Source organism: Crocodylus siamensis, chromosome 5, assembly GCF_052110815.1.
Source record: "Crocodylus siamensis isolate JL-2025a chromosome 5, ASM5211081v1, whole genome shotgun sequence".
NCBI classification, from domain to species: domain Eukaryota; kingdom Metazoa; phylum Chordata; order Crocodylia; family Crocodylidae; genus Crocodylus; species Crocodylus siamensis.
Window position 1 is genome coordinate 2,340,718 of NC_143399.1, and position 19,535 is coordinate 2,360,252.

Consider the following 19,535-nt stretch of genomic DNA (forward strand, 5'->3'; position numbering starts at 1 on the left):
CGGCGGGGGCGTGTCTAGCCCGGCGGCTGCTCGCGCGGGGCCGCCCCCGTCGCCCCGCCCCCTGCGCCTGGGCGGGCCCATCGCGGCGCGCAGGCCAGGCCCCGCCCACAGCGCCCGGCCCGGCCCCACGTGCGCGCCCGGCCAAGGTCGCGGGGCACCGCCGGCAGGCGCGGGCCGGAGCCCGGGGGTAAGGTCCCGCCGCCGCGGCCGCAGCGGGGGGGAGGGGCCCGGCGGGCGTCCGGTGCCGAGCCCCGCGGCATGGCGGCGTCGGTGAGCCGCCTGGGCCACGTCGCCTTCCACGTGCCGCGCGGGCAGGGCCTGGCCCGCGACCTGGTGCGCAAGTTCCGCTTCCGCCCCGTGGCCGTGCGCGAGACGGCGCGCGCCCGGCAGCTGGCCGTGCGCAGCGGCGCGGCCGTCTTCGTGGTCAGCGAGAGGCTGGCGGCGGCCTGCGGGCCCGCGCCGGGCGACTTCCTGTACGACGTGGACCCCGCGTGCGCCGTGGGCACGGCCTGCAACGTGTGCTTCGAGCTGGACGACGTGCCCGGCGCCTGCCGGCGCCTGCGGGCCCGGGGCTGCCGCCTGGCCGTGCCGCCCACCGAGGTGGCGGACGCGGGCGGCTCCGTCACCTACGCCGTGGTGCGCTCCGTGGTGGGCAACGTCAGCCACACGCTGCTGGACCGCGCCCGCTACCGGGGGCCCTTCCTGCCCGGCTTCCGCGCCCTGGCCGCGGCCCCCGAGGCGCCGCCGGCCCGGGCCGCCATCACCCACGTGGACCACGTCACCTACGCCTGCCCCCGCGGCAGCGCGCGCGCCGTGCGGGACTGGTACGAGAGCTGCTTCGGCTTCCGGCGCTTCCTGCTGCACGGGGCCGAGGACGCGGGCGAGGGCTACGTGCTGCGGGGCCGCGGCGTGGGGCTGCGGCTCGTGGGCCTGCGGGCCGCGCCCGCGGACGGCTGCAGGCTGGTGCTGGCCGAGTCCCTGCCGGAGCAGGGCCCCAACCAGGTGGACGCCTTCTTGGCGCAGCACGGCGGGGCCGGCGTCCAGCACATCGGGCTCCACACCGCGGACATCGTCTCCGCGGCCCAGACGCTGGCGGCGGCCGGCGTGCGGTTCGTGGAGCCGCCCCCCGCCTACTACAGCGAGCCGGGCAAGGCGGCAGAGATCCGGGGGGCCGGGCAGGACCCTGGGGCGCTGGCACGCCACGGCATCCTGCTGGACGCGGAGCTGGCGGGGGAGACCTCCTCGCCGCAGGGCTACTTGATGCAGATCTTCACCAAGCCTTTCTTCCCCGAGGAGACCTTCTTCCTGGAGCTCATCGAGCGCCGCGGGGCCTCGGGCTTCGGGGAGGGCAACATCCGGGCCCTGTGGAAGTCTGTACAGGGCTACATGGACCGGCAGCAGTAGGACGGCGGCACGGCCTCCCGCGGGCCCGCGCCAGCAGTTCTGGGGGGGCGTGCTTGTCCTCTTCCCCTCTCCCAGGGCCCGGGGTCGATCCTTACCCAGCGCCTCGCATCCCACGGGGGCTGCAAGTGGGTTGAGGGCCCTTGGCTCGCCCCCTGGGAAGGCAGACGGGCAGCTGGGGGGGCCGACGTTCCCAGGGCCCCGCCGGCTGGGGCTGCACCAATTTCTCACCGTTCCTGCTGCTGCTGGGTTTTACTGCCCTCCCCCCGGCCCCCCTCCGGCCTCATGCGCCTCTAGCAGGGTCCGCGGCCAGTCCGGGCTGGGGCTAGAAGCTACGGGAACCCTCCGGAGCCGCGGGGCTTCCCCCGGCTGGCAGACTCCCAGGGCTGCAGGGCCCCGCTTTCCCCTCTGCAGCCACGCTCCGGCCCCGTCCTCGGGTCTTGGGAGCAGCTCGGCCCCAGCCCTGCCCGAAACGGAGCGCGGAGCACCACGCTGCCGTGCTCCGGGCCCCGAGGGCAGCCCCTGCTCCGCCTGCGCCAGCACACACGCTCCTGCTGTTTCCTCCCGCGGGGGAGACTTACCCCATAAGGGCTGGGAACTCGCTGTTTACTTGAATTACCGAATTATTAAAAGTCAGAAATTTTTGCTTCCCACGAGGAACTTTCTGTGGCCAGGCTGCATGCGACACGCTCACCCGATTCTCCTGCTGGGGACAGGGACCGGCACGGTCTGTGCCCCCGGGGGCACTGCGCCAGACACAGCACGGACCGGGGGGGGGGGGGGCGATGCAGCAAGTGCAGGAGGCGGCCGCTTGCCCATGGAGCAGCGAATCCCACCATGCGCACGGGGCACCAAGCTGGTGTCTTGGTCCTGCACGGCTCTGGTTGGCCTCAGACCTGTCTCCCGCGCCGTTTGCCTGGATCCCTCCGCCCTGGCTGGGGTCAGGCATTTCCCTGCTATTTTGCTTCCAGGACTCAGGGAAGGAGGGAGTCGGATGACATTCAGTGGAGCCACAAACCTGACTTCCAAATGTCTTAGTTAAAAAAAAAAAAGAGGATTTATTAGGAAAACATTGGTAAAAGCAGAGATAAAAGGAGCCGGCGCCTCGTGCTCCGAACAGCGCCCGATACAGCCTTCCAGAGAGCCGGGACTGCCCCGCCGGCAGGGCGCGCGCAGGGGTCTCTGGGGGCTGGGAGGAGCAGACGGGCAGCGGGTGGAGGCGCAGCTGGTTCCACGTGGCATCACTGTCCGATCCCTAGGTGCACGCAGACCCCACCGTGCCTACGGGGGGAGATGGCAGGGAAGGGTCAGCGCCTCTCGCCCTGCAGGAAACGTCCTGTCCCGGCGACGAGTCCACCCCGCATCCACGTCAGCCACGCACAGGCTGACCCCCCGGTTTCAGGTTCAGTTTTGAGGGTTAAAAAACAAACAAAAACAACCCAGGCTTTTCCCCCTCAATATGAGCCCATAACTATAGACACACCGAGCGCTCTTGCAGAGTCTGGGAGAATAAGCAAGGAGAGAGACTCATAGGACTAAATACCCTAAAAACACCCAAAACAGCCCTGAAAACAACCTGGCGGACGCAATTAATTTTATCACGTGTACAGCGGCAGGTGTCCGGGGCCCAATACCGGCCGGCCCCGCGGCTACCCTGCGGCCGATCCTGGTTCTTTTGGAGGATGCCAGGAGGACAGCCACACACCGAACGCGGGACGACACCCCACAGCTTGCGCCCCAGGACTCACCAGTGGGCTCCAATCCCGACCGACCCAGCTGGAGACCACAGTCACTCTGCTTTGAGGAAGGCGTGAAGGGAGAGCTGGCCCCTGGCCAGGCTGCCAGCTGCAGCCGTCTCCGCCTTCCCCCAGCCAGGCGGGCGGGGGGCATCCTCGAGGGCGGCACCCCGCTTCCGCTTGGAGACCTGGGGGCAGGGGGCAGGGATGGAGGAAAAAGCCAGTGCCATGTGCTCGTGGGACCACGGAGGCAAGGAGTCCCCCAAAACAGGGCAAACCCTGCCATGCAGCTGTGTGGCACAAAGGCCCTGCCACTCCCGGGGAGGGAGGAGTTGCCCCTGCCCGACCCCGACCCCACAGGGGGTCCTGGGTCTGACCCTGAGTGGGAGAGCCAGCCCCCAGCCAGGGACCTCTGGGTTTCTCCGTACCAGCAACATGGCTGGCACCCCCCACAAGGGGAGAAAATCCCCTCCTGGCCCCACCTGTGACCCCCAGGTGTGGAGCAAACTGCTCCAGGAGACTGCACTCGGGTGCCCCGGGGCAGGGCAGGAGCCTGGCAAGGTCTGAGACCCCGGGGCACAAGCGGAGATGCCCAGGGGATCCCAGGAGACAGGTTGGGCCCTACACACGGGGGAAAGAAGAGACTCCCCCAGCTCTACCCGCGCAGGGCCGGGCTGAGACGTGCCGTGCCGCGGTCCCAGACGCTGGCCGTGCCTGCACCGAGGTCCTCACCGTGCGGGGTCGCTTCTCCTCGCAGGTCTGCCTCTCGCAGGCCTTCAGCACCTGCGGGGAGACCAGGGCTGAGCCCGGCAGCCGGGGAGGGGAGCCTGCTGGCCCCCACGGCCGCAGGGTGCAGAGCAGGAGACCCCGAGAGGGGAAGGGACACGCACGGCTGGGTGCTCTGCCCCTGGGTACCTTCTTCATGGCCGTGGAGACAGCAGCTGCCTGGAAATCAGCCTTCGTCACCCACCGGGAGGCCGGCAGCTCCGGCTCCTCCTCCTGCTTCGCTGGCGCCGTGGCCCCGGGGCTGCCGAGGAGCAGGGAGTACACCACGTACGTCTGGTGGATGTGGGAGAAGACATGGACGACCTGGGATGCAGAGGGGGAACGGGGTGTTACCATCCGCAGGGCAGGGTGGTGGGGAGGGAGGAACCACGAGTGAGCCGAGTTGTGTCTGTTCTCAGCCTCGGGGCAATGAGTGGCAGGACCTGGCTGAGGGGTGCGGGGCACTGGGGCTGAACAGGGAACCTGGGGACCCTATAATCAGGGCAATGGAGGATGGAGCAGGTGCAAAAGACCCCACCGAGCTTTCGAAAAATCGGCCAACACACTGTGCCAGGAAGCCGAGTGGCAACCTGTCATGACTGCTACCCCCCTCCCAGTGCCGCAGGGCCCTGGGGCAAGGTCCCGTCTGTCCAGACACGTGGCAGCTGCCCCGGTAGTCAGAGAAGCCAGGCCCATAGGGCATGGCCCTGACCCCCGCACGGCCCGACTCACCTCCCCGATGTGCCGCAGGCGTCCTGCTGCAATGGCCGTGCCCGTCTGGGCCTGGACGTGCCCCGCCAGCGCCTCCCTCTGCTGCTTCTCCTTCAGCCCCGGGGCCACGAGCAGGCTGGGGAACTCCCAGAGCCCCGCCAGCAAGCCTGGGAGAGACGGGTCTCAGCACCCGGGACGGACGCCCCGTGGCTGCCAGCGGGAACCGAGAGCCTGAACTCGGCGCCCGCTTCTGTTGCTCTCTGCTGGACTCTAATTCGCCCACCTCCTCCTCCAAGCACAAGGCCCCAGAGCAGTCCCGGTGCGGCAGGCAGCGAAATTAGAGGAAGAGACTTCTCCCTGCACTGGCGGGGACGCCGCCCAGGGTCCCGCTGGCCTGCCTTGCAATGAGGAAGGGGCTTTGTTTCTCTGGAGAAAGGAGCCGCCCCCCTCCAGCTCCCAGGATCGCTGGCGCCCTCGGAGCCCAGTACCTGAGCCGGGTCTCTGCACGAGCAGGAACTCCGGCTCCCCGCGGCGGCCGCTCCTCTCCAGCACGCACGTGGCCGTCCGCTCCACCCGGGGCTGCTTCTTGGCGGCTTTCCTGGGGAAGTTGGCCACGCCGAGGCTGCTGTCCCATGGCTCCGAGGCAGGGGGGCACAAGGGGCAGCTCCCCGAGGCGCCGGCAGCTGCAGACGTGAAAGCAGCCCGTGAACCCCGCATCGCTCCCCTGCCCACGAGCACCCGCCGCCTGCTGTCAGCGCATCCTGCTCTGGCAGCCGGCAATTCAGACCCCAGACGGGGACCTTGGCCAGCCCAGGCAGAGACTGCGGGGTGAGACCCCGCCGAGGCTGCCCTGCCTCCTCCCACCGCGCCCAGAGCTCGCTGCCGGGCACCACTGCCCCTTCCCAGCACAACCCCAGCGAAACCCCCCTCTACGAGACCCTGAAGCTGCCCCATTGCCCCGCCTGGCTCCAGCACACGGCTGGTCCCTGTGAGACCACCGCCCCCCAACCCAGACAGGACCCTGCAGAGGGTGAGCAAAGGGGCACAAGCAGTTTCCTCCCCACGGGGCAGCCACGTTCCCACACCTACCGCACTCCTCGATGTCAGGCCCCGGGGGGCAGCTGGAGGGGGCTTTTCCCAGCAGTCTCCTGGAGGCAACTTCCAGCTCCTTCTCCACCTGTGCACGGAGATGGGGTCAGCGACAGGGCAGTGGGTCCGCTCGCCCCAGCTCCGTGGGGAGTCTGGTGTGGACAGCCCCCTGCCATCGTGCCCTGCAACGGCGTGACCCGGGCTCAAAGCACAACAGGCTTGCCCCGGTGGGAATGGGCCTGGGCACTGGTGCTGGCTCCAGGGCCCAGTCCAGTCCACAGACAGGCCTGCAAGGGATGAGGCGTGCAGAACCGGGCTAGACGCTGCCCTGGGGATGACGCAGCCCCAGGGTGAGATTGCCCAGCCCCTGCAGCTGTTCCCCGCAGGCGTCGGTCCCTGCTGCTGACGGGGGCCCCGAGCCCAGCAGGAAGGCAGGTCTGTGGTCGTGGCGTTGCAGGGCCAGAGGGGACCTCAGGGCTCAGCAAGTCACAGCTCTGCTAGGCAGGGAGGGAAACGAAGACCCCACAAGGCAAAGGGCCTTGCCCAGGGCCACGAAGGAAGCCTGTGGCAGAGCTGCCCCCTTGACCCCTGGGCCACACGCAAGCCCGAATCCTCCGCGTGGGCCAGGCCCAGACCTACCCTGCGCTGTGCCCAGCAGTGTGGCCGCACGGGGCACTCCGCACACAGCGGGGTCTTGGGAGAGCACACGGTCGCCCCCAGCTCCATCAGCGCCTGGTTGAAGTCTCCGGGCCGGGCCCGATCCACCAGCACGTGGGCCAGGTCCCTGCAAGGGAACGGCGGCAGGAGTGGGTGTGGGTGGCCTGGCGAAGGAGCGAATGACGGACAAGAGCAGCCTGCCTGCTCTACGAGGGCAGAGCAGAGCCCGCCCCTACCCCAGCCATCCCCAGATCAGAGGGGGCCTGAGACCCCCTACAAGGCCCACCTCAGTCACCCCGACCAGGCTGGTGCCTTTGGGCTGAGGCAGGAGCCAGCACCGTGCCGCCCCACACGCCCTCCCCCATCTCCCCTCGCCTCTTTGACCGAGGCGCAGCTCCTACCAGAGGTGCTCGGTGACAGGCGGGCTGCTAGCATCGGCGCCGAGGCACCGCAGGCGGCACAGGACCCGCGTCACGTTCCCGTCCACCACGCCCGTGGCCTGGCGCAACACAGACAGGCAGCGGTTATCGGGCAGGAGCGCACAGGCTGGGAGGGCAGCTGGGCCAGCCTGCGCTCCTCCGGGGTGAGGAGCGAGGCCAGGCAACAAGGCCAGGCTGGGGCTGGGCACAGACACCCCAGACCCAGGCTGCAGCACGAGGCCTCCTCTCAACGCCCGGTGCCCCTGGGAGAGCCTGGCTGGTCCTCAGATGTCGCACCCTGGGCACCAGGGTGGGCAACCGGCAAGCGGGACGTGCCACTCGAGGCAGAACCAGAACAGCCGCCCACGGGGCCCCCATCCCCAGCCGCGGTCGCACCTGGGCAGCGCTCTCATTACCTGCCCGTAGGAGATGGAGGCGATAGCGCCTGCTGTGTATCTCCCCACTCCCGGCAGCAGCTTCTGCAGCTCCTCAGCCGTCCGGGGCATCCGACCTGCCAGCTCGGAAACCACCTGGGGGTCGGACGGGACCGGTGAGACAGCAGGGCAGGACGCCCGACTCGAGGAGGGGGCAACTGGGAGCCCAGCTGGAGCTCCCGGTGACCCCTCGGTGACAGAGCAGAGGGACCACGGTGCTGGGGTTCCCCTGGGAGCCGCTGGCAGGAGGAAATGCCCCCACCCCGGGTACCTTGCGAGCTCCTTCCTGCAGCCGCTTCCCCCGCGAGTAGTAGCCGAGGCCGGCCCACAGTGCATTCACTTCCTGTCCCAAAAGAGCACGAGGCGTTACGGGGCTGAGAGACCCAGAGCAGCACCCGTACTCTCTCCTCCAGGACTCACCTCCAGCGACGCGTCGGCGAGCGCCTGCAGCGTCGGCCATTTCTGCGGGCAAAGGAAGCAGGGGGCTGTTAGCGGGGGAGAGCTGGGCAGGGGCCATGCAGGGGACCCCCGGGGCGGCGGGCAGCTCACCTGCATCCAGCGGGTGTAGTAGTCCATCACTGTGGCCACCTGCGTCTGCTGCAGCATGACCTCCGACACCCACACTGCAGGCAGAGGAAGCAATACGATCGCAGGGGCCCGTGAGGCGCCGTCCCCTCGTGCCATGTCCCTGCCTGCCCTGGGGAACTGGGGGGAGCAGAGATTCCCAAGGCCTGGCCTACATCTACCATATTTACCCAAATCCAAAACAGCTTCAAATTTAAGGCGACCCCCCGCCAGAATGAGTTTCTAGATGCTGACAATTCAGACACATGTTCGAATTCCCCGTGTCTAGAGTCCAGTTATCAGAGGGTCACCTTCAACTATAGCATGGAAAGCAGCAGGGTGTCACGTGGCCTGTTCCCTGCCACCTGTATCCCCCCCCTCAGCTTGGTCCCCCAGAGAAAGAGGGGGCAGAGGTAGCAGGGAGCAAAGGCTGCAAGGGGCAGGTGAATAGTGGGGGCAAAGAGGCATCTTGAACTCCAACCCCAGGCAGGAGGTTGGGGTCGGAGCTTCCCTAGTCCTCGTATCCAAGACAAGGGACATGTTAACCGGGGAAAATGCCTCGCCTGGGATTCAAGTAAATATGGTACCTAAACATGCATGCACTCGTGGGCACGGGCATGCATCTGAGGCAGGCTCAGCACCGAGGCTGTGAAGTGTGTCCCAAGCACCTGCCTGTTCCCTCAGGCTGCTGCTGCGCTTCAGACCAAGCCACAGACCCGCAGGGCTCAGGTGCAGGTGGGCACATACGGGCTGGCCTCTGAAGAGGCCTCAGCGGGTGTTTGCTGCAGGCAGGTTTGGAAAGGGGTGCGACCGAGTCCATGCGTGGCTGCTGTTCCCCCGCCCCGAGCTAAGGATCATCCCGCCACACGCCAGCACGCCCCAGTAATCAGAGAAGAGAAGCCTTTGGGGACAACCATCTCACCTGAATACGCTCTTCTGTCCACGTCCGGTTCACTCACAGCCTGCAAGGAGAGAGAAGGAACAGGAGAGTCCATATCTCAGGGTGAATAAACACCTCTCTGCAGCCTGGGAACCTTGAACCAGACAGCCAGACCCAGGATCTCCTGCCTCAGGAGGACGCGGCACTGAATGGAAACACACCAGGAAACCAGCACGTCTGGTTTCAGGATTGGAGACCAGCACTGGCCAGAAAGCCAATCTGTCTGCAGCTCCACGGCTGCACCGAGGATGTGGCCCTGTCCCTTTGGCCCACGGACAACCCAAGTCCGACCCTGTCCTGCATTACCAGTCTCCTCCAGGGAAGGTCCCGCTTGCATCTGTCGTACCAGGCAAGCAAGGACGTCCGAAAGGCCTCAATCTCGGCTGTGTCGACAAAAAGATGGAAGGCAGACGGCTGGGTAGGCGCTGGACAGTTCGCTCCTGTGCACACACACAGAGATGCCAGTTAGGATCGGGGCCACTTGCTAAAGGGATGGACAGAGAAGAGGGGAAGGAAGGAAAGAGACTTTCCATCTGCCCGGAGAGACCACGAGGATGAAGACGGCAGCTGCCACAAAGCCACACTGGTTCCCAAGGGCTGCGCAGGCACCGCCAGGACTCAGCAGGATTCAACCAGCTGCTTCCCAGGCCTCTACATGCTGCAAACCCCCCCTCAAGGCCCCTTCCTCCAGGCTCCCATATGCTGAACCCAACCCACTAACCCCTCCGCCCACCCAATCCCAAGACCGAACAGAACCATGAGATTAAACAACAATGAAGGAATTAACACAACACCCTCATCTCATCAGAACAAGGCAAAGCTCATCACAACAAAGACTGTTCTGTATGTGCCTTTCATGACCCCCAAACAGCCTTCATTTAGATGAGAGGTGGCCAACCTGGGCACGCCTGCCAAAACGGTCGGCCCCCGCTGCCTCGGATAATGCCACTTTGACCCCGTTTGCTGCAGTCAGCAAACAGAGCACGGCACAGCGGCAGGTACTGAAAACAAGGAGCCCCGCGGTACCACTTGCAAGAGAAGAGCGCTCAAGGCAGAGGTCTGAGAAGGCAGGGAGCTGAGCTCCCCTGTGGGCATTAAAGCAAGGCTGTCGAACTCATCCAGCCCGACAAGTGGCATGCGAACAGTTCATGGGCCGGTCGGATGCCGCAGGGCCAGCCCCGCAGGCTGGATCAGGCACAGACGTTCCTCCCCCTCCCCCGGCCCCGCATCGTGGACCCAACATGCACGGTGTCCAACCTGGGGCTCCACTGGGCACTTGGCTGCCGTTACGGCAAGATGCCCCACTGCACCCAGCATCAAGGCAAAGTCTGCAGGCCGGATGACCCCGCTGTGCAGGCCAGATCCAGGCCACGTGTTAAAGCCAGGTCCTGCATGATGGGTACACGATAAGGGTTTACAAAATGTTAAATAGTAATGGGAAAGTCGCTAGAGATTTATTAGTGGCTCTCTCTCATCAGACAAGAACTAGGGGCCACAGGTAGGAAGTTTTAAGCTAACACAAGGCAGCTCTTTATCACCCAGAGAGGCATTAAAGGGGGGACTCGTTGCCACCAGATGTGGGGGAATGTGAGAGGCCAGCCAGATTCAGACGGATCAGACCCGTGCTGGAGGAAAGGGGCATCAGGAGCTATTGAGCAGGGGAGCGAGGGACACGGCCCCTGCATCAGCCCTTTGGTGCTGGAGGCTGCAAGAGACAGAGTAAGGGGGGGAAACCCTGCTTGGACCCAGTTGTTCTCCCTCCAGCCTCCGCTCTGCGCTGAGGTGTGACAGGATGCTGGGACTGGGTCTGACCCAGTCCACAGCAGCTCTTATGTTCTCATGAGAGCGGGGAATTCGGGGCCAAGCCAGACCAATGCTTGACAGGAGCTGAACTAACCAAGCCAGCATCACTCGCAGGCAGGCTTTGCTGCTATTTGCCAAAAAGGTGACAAGGACACGCTTGAAAGCTGAACTCAAGAAAACAGACAGGGACAACAAGAGCTGGGAGCAGCCGAACGACTCCAACAGCACCACAACCTCAACCAAGCAGCCGCCTGCTTCCAGGTGAGGCATCTCCCTGCCGCCCGAAGCAGAGGAGAGGAATCCCAGCCTGCTCCCTGCTCTCCCCTGCGGAAAGACCTGCTGCCTCTGCGGGCGGGTCCGCGGCTCGAGAACCAGACTCTTTGGTCACCCCCAAACGCATCCTAGAGGTCACCCCCCAACCGAGCGATTGCCGGCAGCCTGCGTTTGCCGCCGTGCCAGCCCAGCCCCGCCAGCGCTTCCTGGTACATCACCTCTCTGGGGCGCCACCGTCGCCCCGCACCTGCCAGACGATCGCTTCGCCGGCCCCGCGCCCGGCTGTGGCCTGCGCCCAATGCCAGCAGCTGCTGCTCCGAGTCTGCCCATGGCCTGGCTGGGGGCAAGGGGAAACAGGTGTGAGTGGACGTGGGAGCCCCCCGCCTCCCAGGCGCCGCGGACCGTGCGCCATGGACCACAGACCATCACCATGCACTGTGGACCGGGGACCCTGGCCCGTGGACCATGCACCGTACGCTGTGGACTGTGCGCCCCGGGCAATGAGAGGCTGGCAGCCTCCGGGCCCCGCATGCCCCGACGCGGCTCCCGCCCGCACCGAGCGCTCTCCCTTTACCCGCACGCTGAATTTTCCCGGGAAAACACTTCCGTGTCGCGGGGACCAATCAGAGCCTCCCTCACCGGTGAACAGGAGCCGATCAGAACGAGCGCCGGAAGGGCGGAAGAGGCGGGCGGGCGAGTTCTCGTTCCGAGGGGGGAAAGGGCGGGATTAGCGGTTCACTGATCAATCAGCGCTCCTGACAGGCGGACTGGCGGGCCAGCCACCAATCAGAGCATTGGATTCCCCCCCGCCCTTCCTTCAGCCACGAGGACCCCGCGAGGGCTGCCCGAGGCAAACGCCTGTCGCGTCCAAACGGCGCCGAGCGGGGCGGGGACCCGGCGCCGAGCTGGGTCGTGGGCCGAGGCCGACCGCGAAAGCGCGGAGCGAGCCGACAGGGCACTTGCGCGGGCAGACCCGACGCGACTGCAGAAAGGAAGGACCCCGAGCGGAACGCCCCGGAAGCGGTATCATGGCGGCGGTCTGAGCGCGGTGGTGGCGGCCTCGTGAGTCTGCGCCTCCCAGGGCCCTCGTCCGCGGGGGGAAGGAGAAGGCCCCCCGGGGAGGTTATCCCGGGAGACTGCCTGCGCCCGACCTGAGCCCCACACGTGCGTCCCGGGCGGGGCGAGCGCGGCGGGACGATGCCCGGCTGGCAGGTGCCGGTGGTGGACGTCCAGAACGACAACTTCAAGGAGCTGTGGCCCTCCATGCTGCTGGCCGTGCGCACCTCCAGCTTCGTGGCCGTGGACACGGTGAGCGGGAAGGGGTGAGCCCGCGAGCGGGCCAGCCTGCGCCGCCCCCTCCCCCCCCCCCGGCCGGGTCCCGTCCCATCCCCCCCCCAGTGCAGTTTGAGATAGTCGGGAACCCCCCCGCAAAGGTATCGCAGTAATTGTGTGCGATAACCGCGTGGCCCGTTCCGTATTTTATCCGGGCGTTCGTGCGTTTACCGCGTGGCCGGGTCGCTATTTCAGGGGCCTTCCCGAGGGCCTGGTGGGAACCCTGAGCTGCCTGGTGGGTTTACAAGATGCAGCAGGTGGGACCTGCCTCCAGCGAACACCAGGCGTGGTGTTTCTTGGGTGAGGCCCCAGCTCCATCTGACCCAGTGTCACGTGGCGCATGGCAGCTGGCAGGGAGCGACCTGGATCCCAGCGGGGTTTTCCCCTGCTCCCCCTTGCAGCCTCCAGCCGTGCAGGTTTAGAAAGCGGAGGCCGTGCCCCTCGGTCCCGAGACCGTGCCCGATCCCTTTGTGAATCTCAGCTTCTACCGCGTTCCACATGTGGCCACCAGTTCCACATGCTGTGCAAAAAACAAAAAAGTAGTGTTAAGTAAACTTTCTACCCACTAGTCTCACGTTATGACCCCGAGTTGTACTGCGAGGGAGAGCAAACAATAAATCCCTTTTGCTGAAGAAGAGTCTTCTTCACACAAAAATGTCTGAGGGTTGAGAGTGGAGCCGGGTCTCCGATTCACTGCTCCCTGACCATTGTGGGAAGAAGCTGATCTTCCTCTTCACGTCAGGCTCCGGAGGAGATGGCACAAAGCCGACTAACCCAGTCTCCCCTCTCTGCAGGAGCTAAGCGGCCTCGGAACGAGGAAAAGCCTGCTAAACCAGTAAGTAAGTGGTTGCCACCCCGGGATGAAGCAGTATGGGTTGTTCTCATCAGTTTTCACACCGGTCCTGAAACACAGCCTCTTGAGGCTTGGGTATGGCAGGGTGATCCAGTGATCAGGTGACTCGGTACCAGATGCGTCATGCCTTCCCCTTGATGCCAGTCTGGTTTCCTTGTCCCCTTTGATCTGTCTGTTGTCTGAGGCTGGGGGCTCTGCTCATTCTGGAAATCATCCAGGCAGAGCAAGGTGGGAGCAGAGTTGAGGCAGGGATGAGAGATGAATGGCACCAACGAGCACGTGGCACTTGTCCTGTACTCGCCCAACTGCAGGCCTGGGGCTGGGACAGCTCCATCTCCCGGGCAGGAGATGACACACACTAGCGACCAGGCGGCAGGTGGGAGCAGCAGCAAGTGGAGGTGCCCGCTCTATCAGAGCGTGGAGGGGGAGAGCAAGGATCTTGCCCCTCTTCATGGCTGATGCAGCTTTGGTCGGTTACGTAGACGTGAAACCTGAGCAGTCGGGCGCTCCGCCTTGCACGCCATTTCTCACCCTGAGAACATCCCGCCTGTGCTTGCTGGGATCAGTTGCTTGTTGCGGTGATGCCTCACACCCCCTCTTGCCCAGGTGCATCGAGGAGCGATACAAGGCCGTCTGCAATGCCGCCAAGACCCGCTCTGTCCTGTCACTGGGAATCGCCTGCTTCAAGCAGCTCCCAGAAAAGGTAGGTTGGGGCTGTGACCTCCCAGGCTGTGCCAGACACTGCCTTCAGTTCTTGATGTCCTGGAGAAGTGTGTGCTGGGGGGTCTGCAAGGGCCTGATGAAGGAAAAGAACACTCCCATTGAGGGAAGCCAGCATCAGGTCCTATTGAAATCGGAGATACCTGGGGGCAGGGGGCAGGCAAGGATGCATGGGGCTCTGTAGCCAGGCTGAGTCCTTGCTGCCCATCCCCACAGTCGGAGAACACCTACCTGTCGCAGATCTACAACCTGACGCTGCTGTGCATGGAGGACTATGTCATCGAGCCGCAGTCGGTGCAGTTCCTTGTGCAGCACGGCTTTGACTTCAACAAGCAGTACTCACAGGGCATCCCCTACCACAAGGGCAATGACAAGGTACTGGTGCCCCGGTGGGCTCCTGTCCTCGGCCCCCTTCACAGCATGGTAACCGGCAGGAGACCTGCTTCAAGGGTGGGGCTATATCTCCAGTACCCGCAGAGGGCTGGGGGGAACCTGCTTCAAGCAGGTCCAAGAAGCTGCAGCCATCATGAGGCCAGTGCACAGGGGGACTTGAATTAGGGGCTGGCTGGTGGTCTGGGACCCCCATCTGTGCCTGCTTGGGAAAGGTGCCTGACTGCAGCATGGCCCCAGGCTGCCCTGTGCTGGAAGGATCACTCCCACCCCCTGGGACAGACCCCATTAAGGTTTCTTAGGCCCCTGCTACATATTTCATATATTACACAATTAACTGGTGAATCACACAATAAATTTAGACCAGCCTCACGGGCAAAATAATGATCACCCCATGAAAATGACAGTGCAGCTCTAAAGAGTGCTAACCTGCTACAAATCTAGTGGTTGAAAATGTGCAACACTGCTATAGCTAGTTCCAAGCTGGCTTGAATTTGAACGTGTAGCCAGGCCTGTACTGGGGACAGGTCTCTGCACAGCCAGGAGTAGCATGGAGCTAATCGGAGCACTCCCGTTCCCAGGGCAATGAGAACCAGAACCAGAGCGTGCGGTCCTTCTTCCTGGAGCTGATCCGGGCCAAGAAACCCCTGATTCTGCACAACGGGCTCATCGACCTGGTGTTCCTGTACCAGTGCTTCTACGCCCACCTCCCTGACAGCCTGGGCACCTTCACCGCCGACCTCTCGGAGATGTTTCCCGCCGGCATCTATGACAGCAAGTATGCCTCCGAGTTTGAGACCCGCTTCGTGGCCTCCTACCTGGAGTATGCCTACAAGAAGTGGTACGTGGAGCCCTGGTGGGTCTGGGGGGAGGGCGCAGAGTGCTTGGTGTCGTTCTGTACCTTCTGGGTCTTCATCGAGCGTTCAGGCCCCGGCCCGAACACATTGGGTAATGTGTTAGCCCCAATGCATGCAGCTTGGGCAGGAAACGGGCAACAGGAAGGTGGAGGTTTTAGCTGGGCCCATCCATCCCCAGGATTTCCAGGGAGGGGCAGGAGAGCTCCACATGCAAGTACAGTGCTTCCATCAGTGATGCACAAGGCACAACTGTGGTTTGTACTTCAGTTCAGAGCCTAACTGACAGCTTCCCAAGCAATGGGGATGTGCTGCTGCCCAGGTAGCATGCACTCCTGCAGGCAGGAGGTGGAAGCAGCCTGGTCCATCTCTTGCCCTCTCCAGACAGTTCTGGCTGCAGCAGGAGCAGGGCCCTAGAACAGGCAACCTGCAGCAGGCAGCCCCACGAGTTCCCCCAGGAAGAGAGTCCTGGCTCTGCGCCTGAGGAATCCCGTGCTCCCTGACTGCAACCGTCGGGTGCTTTGAGATGGGGAAGCCCTCTGTGAACAGGCAGGGCTGGCTTCAGCACTTGCAGACCTGACTCGCTGTTGCCCTGCAGTCTCTGTCCCACAGGCTTGACCGAGCTGGGCAGGACCACAACACCTCCCTGCCCAGCCCTCATCTGAGGGTTTCCCTGGCATTCCTTTCCAAGGGGATCTCCCACCCTGGACCCATTCACTTGCTGACATACAGCTCCCTTGCATCATCCCTGGCTGTCACCAGGCTGGACCTGCCCTGCCCTGGCAGCTTTGCCTAGCACCCCCAGCCTCGTTGGCCAAGCCATACCAGGGCAGGAGGACCCTTCACTGGGTACGAGGAGGAGGAGCTGTTGAATATTCACCCTGGTGACAGACTTAACTGCTAAAAGGTGGCTTCTCCCTGGAGACCTTCCCAAGCCTGGGCTGAACTTCTGAGAACCAGAGGAGATGGTCTCCAGGTGAAACATTTCCCCTCCCTGCCCCAGTAAGGCCCGGGGAGCTCAGCTATGAGCCTCACTGCGCCTCTGTGCATTCCAGCAAGCGGGAGAACATCAAGCTGAAGGACTCGAGCAGCCAGCACCTCACAGTAGAGTTCTGCAGCTACCCCGCCAGCATGGCCCACTACATCGACTACCGATACTGCTCGCTGGAGGGCGGCAACCACAGCACAGCCCAGGCCAGCAAGGTCTCTGTCTGTGAGACCTTCTCGGTGAGTCGTGCGACTGTCCCTTGCTGCAGGTCCAAGGACTAGGCCCAGGGAAGGCAGACGGGGAGCTCTGGTCACCTGGTCTCATGCCTCAAGAACAGTCTTTGCAGTCAAGAATCTTTCAGAGCTGGAGTGGAAACAAGCAGCCCAGAATAAGCCTGTGCCCAGGGGCACGGACTGCTGGTAGGGGGTGGCCCACTCTGGATGCCAGGCCCTCCCCGTGAGGAATACACACTGCCTGGGCCAGGCTCTGAGAACAGGGAGAGTTGGCATGCGACAGGGTCCGCAAGAGACCACCCCAGCACCTGCTGCTAGTTGACCAGCATCATTTGCTGTTTGTGGCCTGCAGAGCTGTAAACTGACTCCCTAGATCGCCTCAGGTGATCAGTGAGGCTCCATGGGCCTCCTGGCTGCCCCTTGGCCCCAAGAGGAGGGTTGGAGTTGGGCTGCAACTGTAGGGGAACGGGAGGTTCTTCCTGCTCTACAGGCTGTGCTAATGTCTCCCCCTTCCCTCCTGCCAGGCCTACGGGTGGTGCCCCAATGGGATGAAGTGCACCCAGTCCCACAACATTGACCTTATCATCGATGAGGACGAGCGGCTCCGGGCCGAGAAGCGGAAGAAGCGGAAGCAGAGGTGGAAGAGGCGCAAGAATGCAGAGGAGGCTGTCAAGGCACCGGAGGAGCCAGGGGCAGTGGAGGGGGTCCACAACGGGGAGGGCGGGCCCCCGCGGAAGCAGTGCTGCCCAGGCCAGCAGGGCAGAGTGGGGTCGGATCCTGTGGGGAAGGCACCCAGCAAGGAGGCAGAGAGCACCGTGGATTGGACTGCAGATGTCAGGGTGGAGGAGTTTGGGAGTGCCATGGAGCAGGAGGGCACCACACAACCAACCGCTGGAGGGAGTGCATGCCATGGCGAGCAAGAGGAAGGCACAGCAGAGCCAGGCTCCTTGCCACCGCAAGACTGCTCCCTGGACACTGCTGCTGGCTCCCCCGGTGGGAAGCCCCCGGAGGCCGAGGCCTCACCTGCATATGGGGGCATTCACCGCGCTGGCTTCGACGCCTTCATGACTGGCTACATCATGGCCTATGTCTGGATGCTCAAGAAAGGGACGGCTGGCGAGTCGGGGCCGTGGCTGCCAGACTGTCACAACAAGCTGTACCTCAGTGGGAAGTCAGTGCCGCTGCAGATCGTGAAGAGCTTGTTCTCCAAGTCCTCCAAAGCTCACTGCCAGAAGATGAAGCTGGCCTGGGCCAGTGGCTAGTGTGGGGCAGGGGAAGGGTGGGGGGAGGCTTAGCTCTTTCATTTTCCCTCCAGAAGTTTGAGGCTTTGACTCCATGAACAATTTGTGGGGTGAGGGGAGGGACCATCCTGTTCTTGTTTAATGCCAGGACAATTAAACTGCTCTTCCCCCAAAGCCCTACATGCTTGTCCTTTGGGGCAGTACATGATCTGTGCCAGCTTTGGCCGAGCTCAAGCATGGAGCTTTTGGGGGCCAGGGCCCATGTTCAGCCTGCACCTGGAGTTTCACCCGTGGTGGCATAAAACTGCTCCCTGCCAAGAAAGCGGCTGAGGTAAGAGCCCACTGGGGTGGCAGGAGCAGTCTGCGCAAGCTCGGTTCTTTGGAGAACTCTCACACGCTCCTGAGGCCAAGGTGAGAGCTTCATGAAGGTTGGGGGTTGAGTGGGGCCGCCCGGGACTGGGGATCACTGCTGCCACCTTATCCACTGGCCCCTGCCCTGAGGTAGGGGCCCCTAGGATCAAGGGAAAGGGGGTGGCTGCTTCAGCCAGGAGTTGGGCCATCCCTGCTCCCAGCTGCCCAAGTGCCCTTCCCCATAGAGCCCATGGGAGCGCAGGCAGGGAGCAGTGGTGCTCTTGGGGCACTCTGGGATGTGCCAGGCAGGGCCCCAGCAGCCACTGACTGGCAAAGTTGCTTGAGGCACTCAGCTGCTGTGCCAGGAATTCCTAGGGCTGGTAACCAGCTGCTTGGACTCTGACTTCTGGGGAGGGGGAGCTCTGGTACTGTACATGCATTGAACCACTTTGTGCATGTCTGACTGAAGGCAGAGCTGGAGTTGGGTCCCCCTGAACACAGACTCTCTGGTCCAAGCAGCACCTCTGCGAAGTGCAGCAGCTGAGGAGCAAAGCAGGCAGAAAGACCTATCCCCATGTGAACAAACCCAGCTACCAGAGGAAAGTCCCCCAGGAAAGCAGGATGACAAGTGGTCTCAGCTGACACCAACCTACTGGTAGTTCATAGGGTCCTAGACCATAAGGGCTGGAAGGGAACTCAGGAGTCACATCTAGTCCAACCCCTGCTCCAAGCAGGACCAGCCCCAGCTGCATAGTCTAGCCAGGGCTTAAACACCTCCAAGGATGGAGACTCCACCACTTCTCTGGGGAACCTGTTCCAGTGCTTCACCCTTGGGCTGAGAGAGCATTCCCTAATATCCAACCTCAACTCCCCTTGCTGCAGCTTGAGCCCATTGCTCCTGTCATCTGCCCCCACTGAAACCAGGCCAGCTCCATCCTTTTAGCAATCCCCCTGCAGGGAGGTGAAGGCTGCTATTCAATCCCCCTCAGTCTTCTCTTCTGCAGACTAAATCAGCCCAGTTCCCTCAGCCTCTCCTCACCAGTCCTGTCCCCCAGCCCCTCAACCATTTTCATTGCCTTCTGTTGGACTCTCCAGTGTGTCCACATCCTTTCTGCAGTGGGGGCTATGACTGGACACAGGACTCCAGCTGTGGCCTCCCCAGTGCTGAACAGAGGGAAGAAGCACTGCCCTTGATCTGCTGGCACTGCTCCTGCCACTGCAGCCCAGGATGCCAGTAGCCTTCCTGGCACCAGGGGCGCACTGCTGGCTCCTCTTCAGCTTCTTGTCCCCTGCCACCCCCAGGTCCTTTTCTGCAGAGAGTTGCTGCCAGCCAGTACCAGTGCACAGGATTGCTCTGGCTCAAGTGCAGGATTTTGCACCTCTCCTTACTGAACCTAGTTAAATACAGCAAGACTCGAGCTACTCTCTCAAGGGCTACCCCACCCTGCCTTGCCTTCCCACTGTAATGAGCCGAGCTGTGAAGCCAGAGCCTAGCCCCTGAGCTCAGGAGCAGGGACACCTCTTGCTGTGAAGCAGCCAGGGCCACGTAGCTTCCTCCCCGTTAAACACTGAAGCATCTATGTTTGCAATAAGAGGGTCTGTGTTTAACCAGGCTGGGAGGAGGGCAGCCCAGGCTCTCCGGTGCTTGCTGGTACAGCAGCGCAGCTTGTCAGGAAGCTGCACAAGTTGGTTGTGCACAGAGGCAGCCAAGCCCTGCAAAGGCCTCACCACTTCAAAAACAAATGCAAGATAAAACCTGCTTGTTCTTGGACCGTAAACAC

The 19,535-nt window shown here is 63.4% G+C and overlaps 3 protein-coding genes across 10 annotated transcripts; 2 read left to right on the forward strand and 1 right to left on the reverse strand.

Moving 5' to 3' along the window:
• The first annotated feature begins 107 nt into the window (after positions 1–107).
• On the forward strand, positions 108–2,052 carry HPDL (4-hydroxyphenylpyruvate dioxygenase like). The gene has a single exon (XM_090048778.1). The coding sequence runs from the start codon at positions 259–261 to the stop codon at positions 1,402–1,404; it is 1,146 nt and encodes a 381-aa protein (XP_089904904.1). The 5' UTR covers positions 108–258; the 3' UTR covers positions 1,405–2,052.
• Positions 2,053–2,449: 397 nt separating this feature from the next.
• Positions 2,450–11,513, reverse strand: MUTYH (mutY DNA glycosylase). 8 transcript variants are annotated; one of them, XM_090049040.1, is made up of 17 exons: positions 11,367–11,513; positions 11,011–11,129; positions 9,023–9,156; positions 8,699–8,738; positions 7,762–7,835; positions 7,633–7,674; positions 7,484–7,555; positions 7,195–7,308; positions 6,761–6,858; positions 6,342–6,486; positions 5,703–5,790; positions 5,102–5,296; positions 4,635–4,780; positions 4,053–4,226; positions 3,870–3,920; positions 3,150–3,325; positions 2,450–2,682 (listed from the first exon to the last, which is right to left on the reverse strand). In XM_090049040.1, exons 2-16 carry the CDS (start codon positions 11,120–11,122, stop codon positions 3,191–3,193), a joined length of 1,620 nt encoding a protein of 539 aa, XP_089905166.1. In that variant the 5' UTR covers positions 11,123–11,129; positions 11,367–11,513; the 3' UTR covers positions 2,450–2,682; positions 3,150–3,190. The 8 variants fall into 8 exon arrangements, with proteins under 8 accessions (XP_089905166.1, XP_089905159.1, XP_089905161.1 ...); XM_090049033.1 differs by having other exon boundaries at positions 11,432–11,489; XM_090049035.1 differs by having other exon boundaries at positions 11,011–11,125; positions 11,371–11,486.
• A 162-nt stretch (positions 11,514–11,675) lies between these two features.
• On the forward strand, positions 11,676–19,445 carry TOE1 (target of EGR1, exonuclease). The gene is made up of 7 exons (XM_090049042.1): positions 11,676–12,100; positions 12,919–12,959; positions 13,584–13,680; positions 13,914–14,072; positions 14,669–14,928; positions 15,997–16,168; positions 16,687–19,445. Exons 1-7 carry the CDS (start codon positions 11,990–11,992, stop codon positions 17,422–17,424), a joined length of 1,578 nt encoding a protein of 525 aa, XP_089905168.1. The 5' UTR covers positions 11,676–11,989; the 3' UTR covers positions 17,425–19,445.
• Positions 19,446–19,535: the final 90 nt, after the last annotated feature.

What these genes read in the sequence shown, in the direction of transcription:
- MUTYH (XM_090049040.1), bottom strand. Translation starts at nt 11,122, where the DNA reads ATGGGCAGACTCGGAGCAGCAGCTGCTGGCATTGGGCGCAGGCCACAG. An exon ending in GGACAGAAGAGCGTATTCAG is followed by an intron (nt 7,836 to 8,698) that starts GTGAGATGGTTG and finishes CTCTGCCTGCAG; the next exon opens with TGTGGGTGTCGGAGGTCATG. An exon ending in GCCTGCGGCACATCGGGGAG is followed by an intron (nt 4,227 to 4,634) that starts GTGAGTCGGGCC and finishes TCTGCATCCCAG; the next exon opens with GTCGTCCATGTCTTCTCCCA.
- TOE1 (XM_090049042.1), top strand. Translation starts at nt 11,990, where the DNA reads ATGCCCGGCTGGCAGGTGCCGGTGGTGGACGTCCAGAACGACAACTTC. An exon ending in TCAAGCAGCTCCCAGAAAAG is followed by an intron (nt 13,681 to 13,913) that starts GTAGGTTGGGGC and finishes CCATCCCCACAG; the next exon opens with TCGGAGAACACCTACCTGTC. An exon ending in CTGTCTGTGAGACCTTCTCG is followed by an intron (nt 16,169 to 16,686) that starts GTGAGTCGTGCG and finishes CCCTCCTGCCAG; the next exon opens with GCCTACGGGTGGTGCCCCAA.
- HPDL (XM_090048778.1), top strand. Translation starts at nt 259, where the DNA reads ATGGCGGCGTCGGTGAGCCGCCTGGGCCACGTCGCCTTCCACGTGCCG.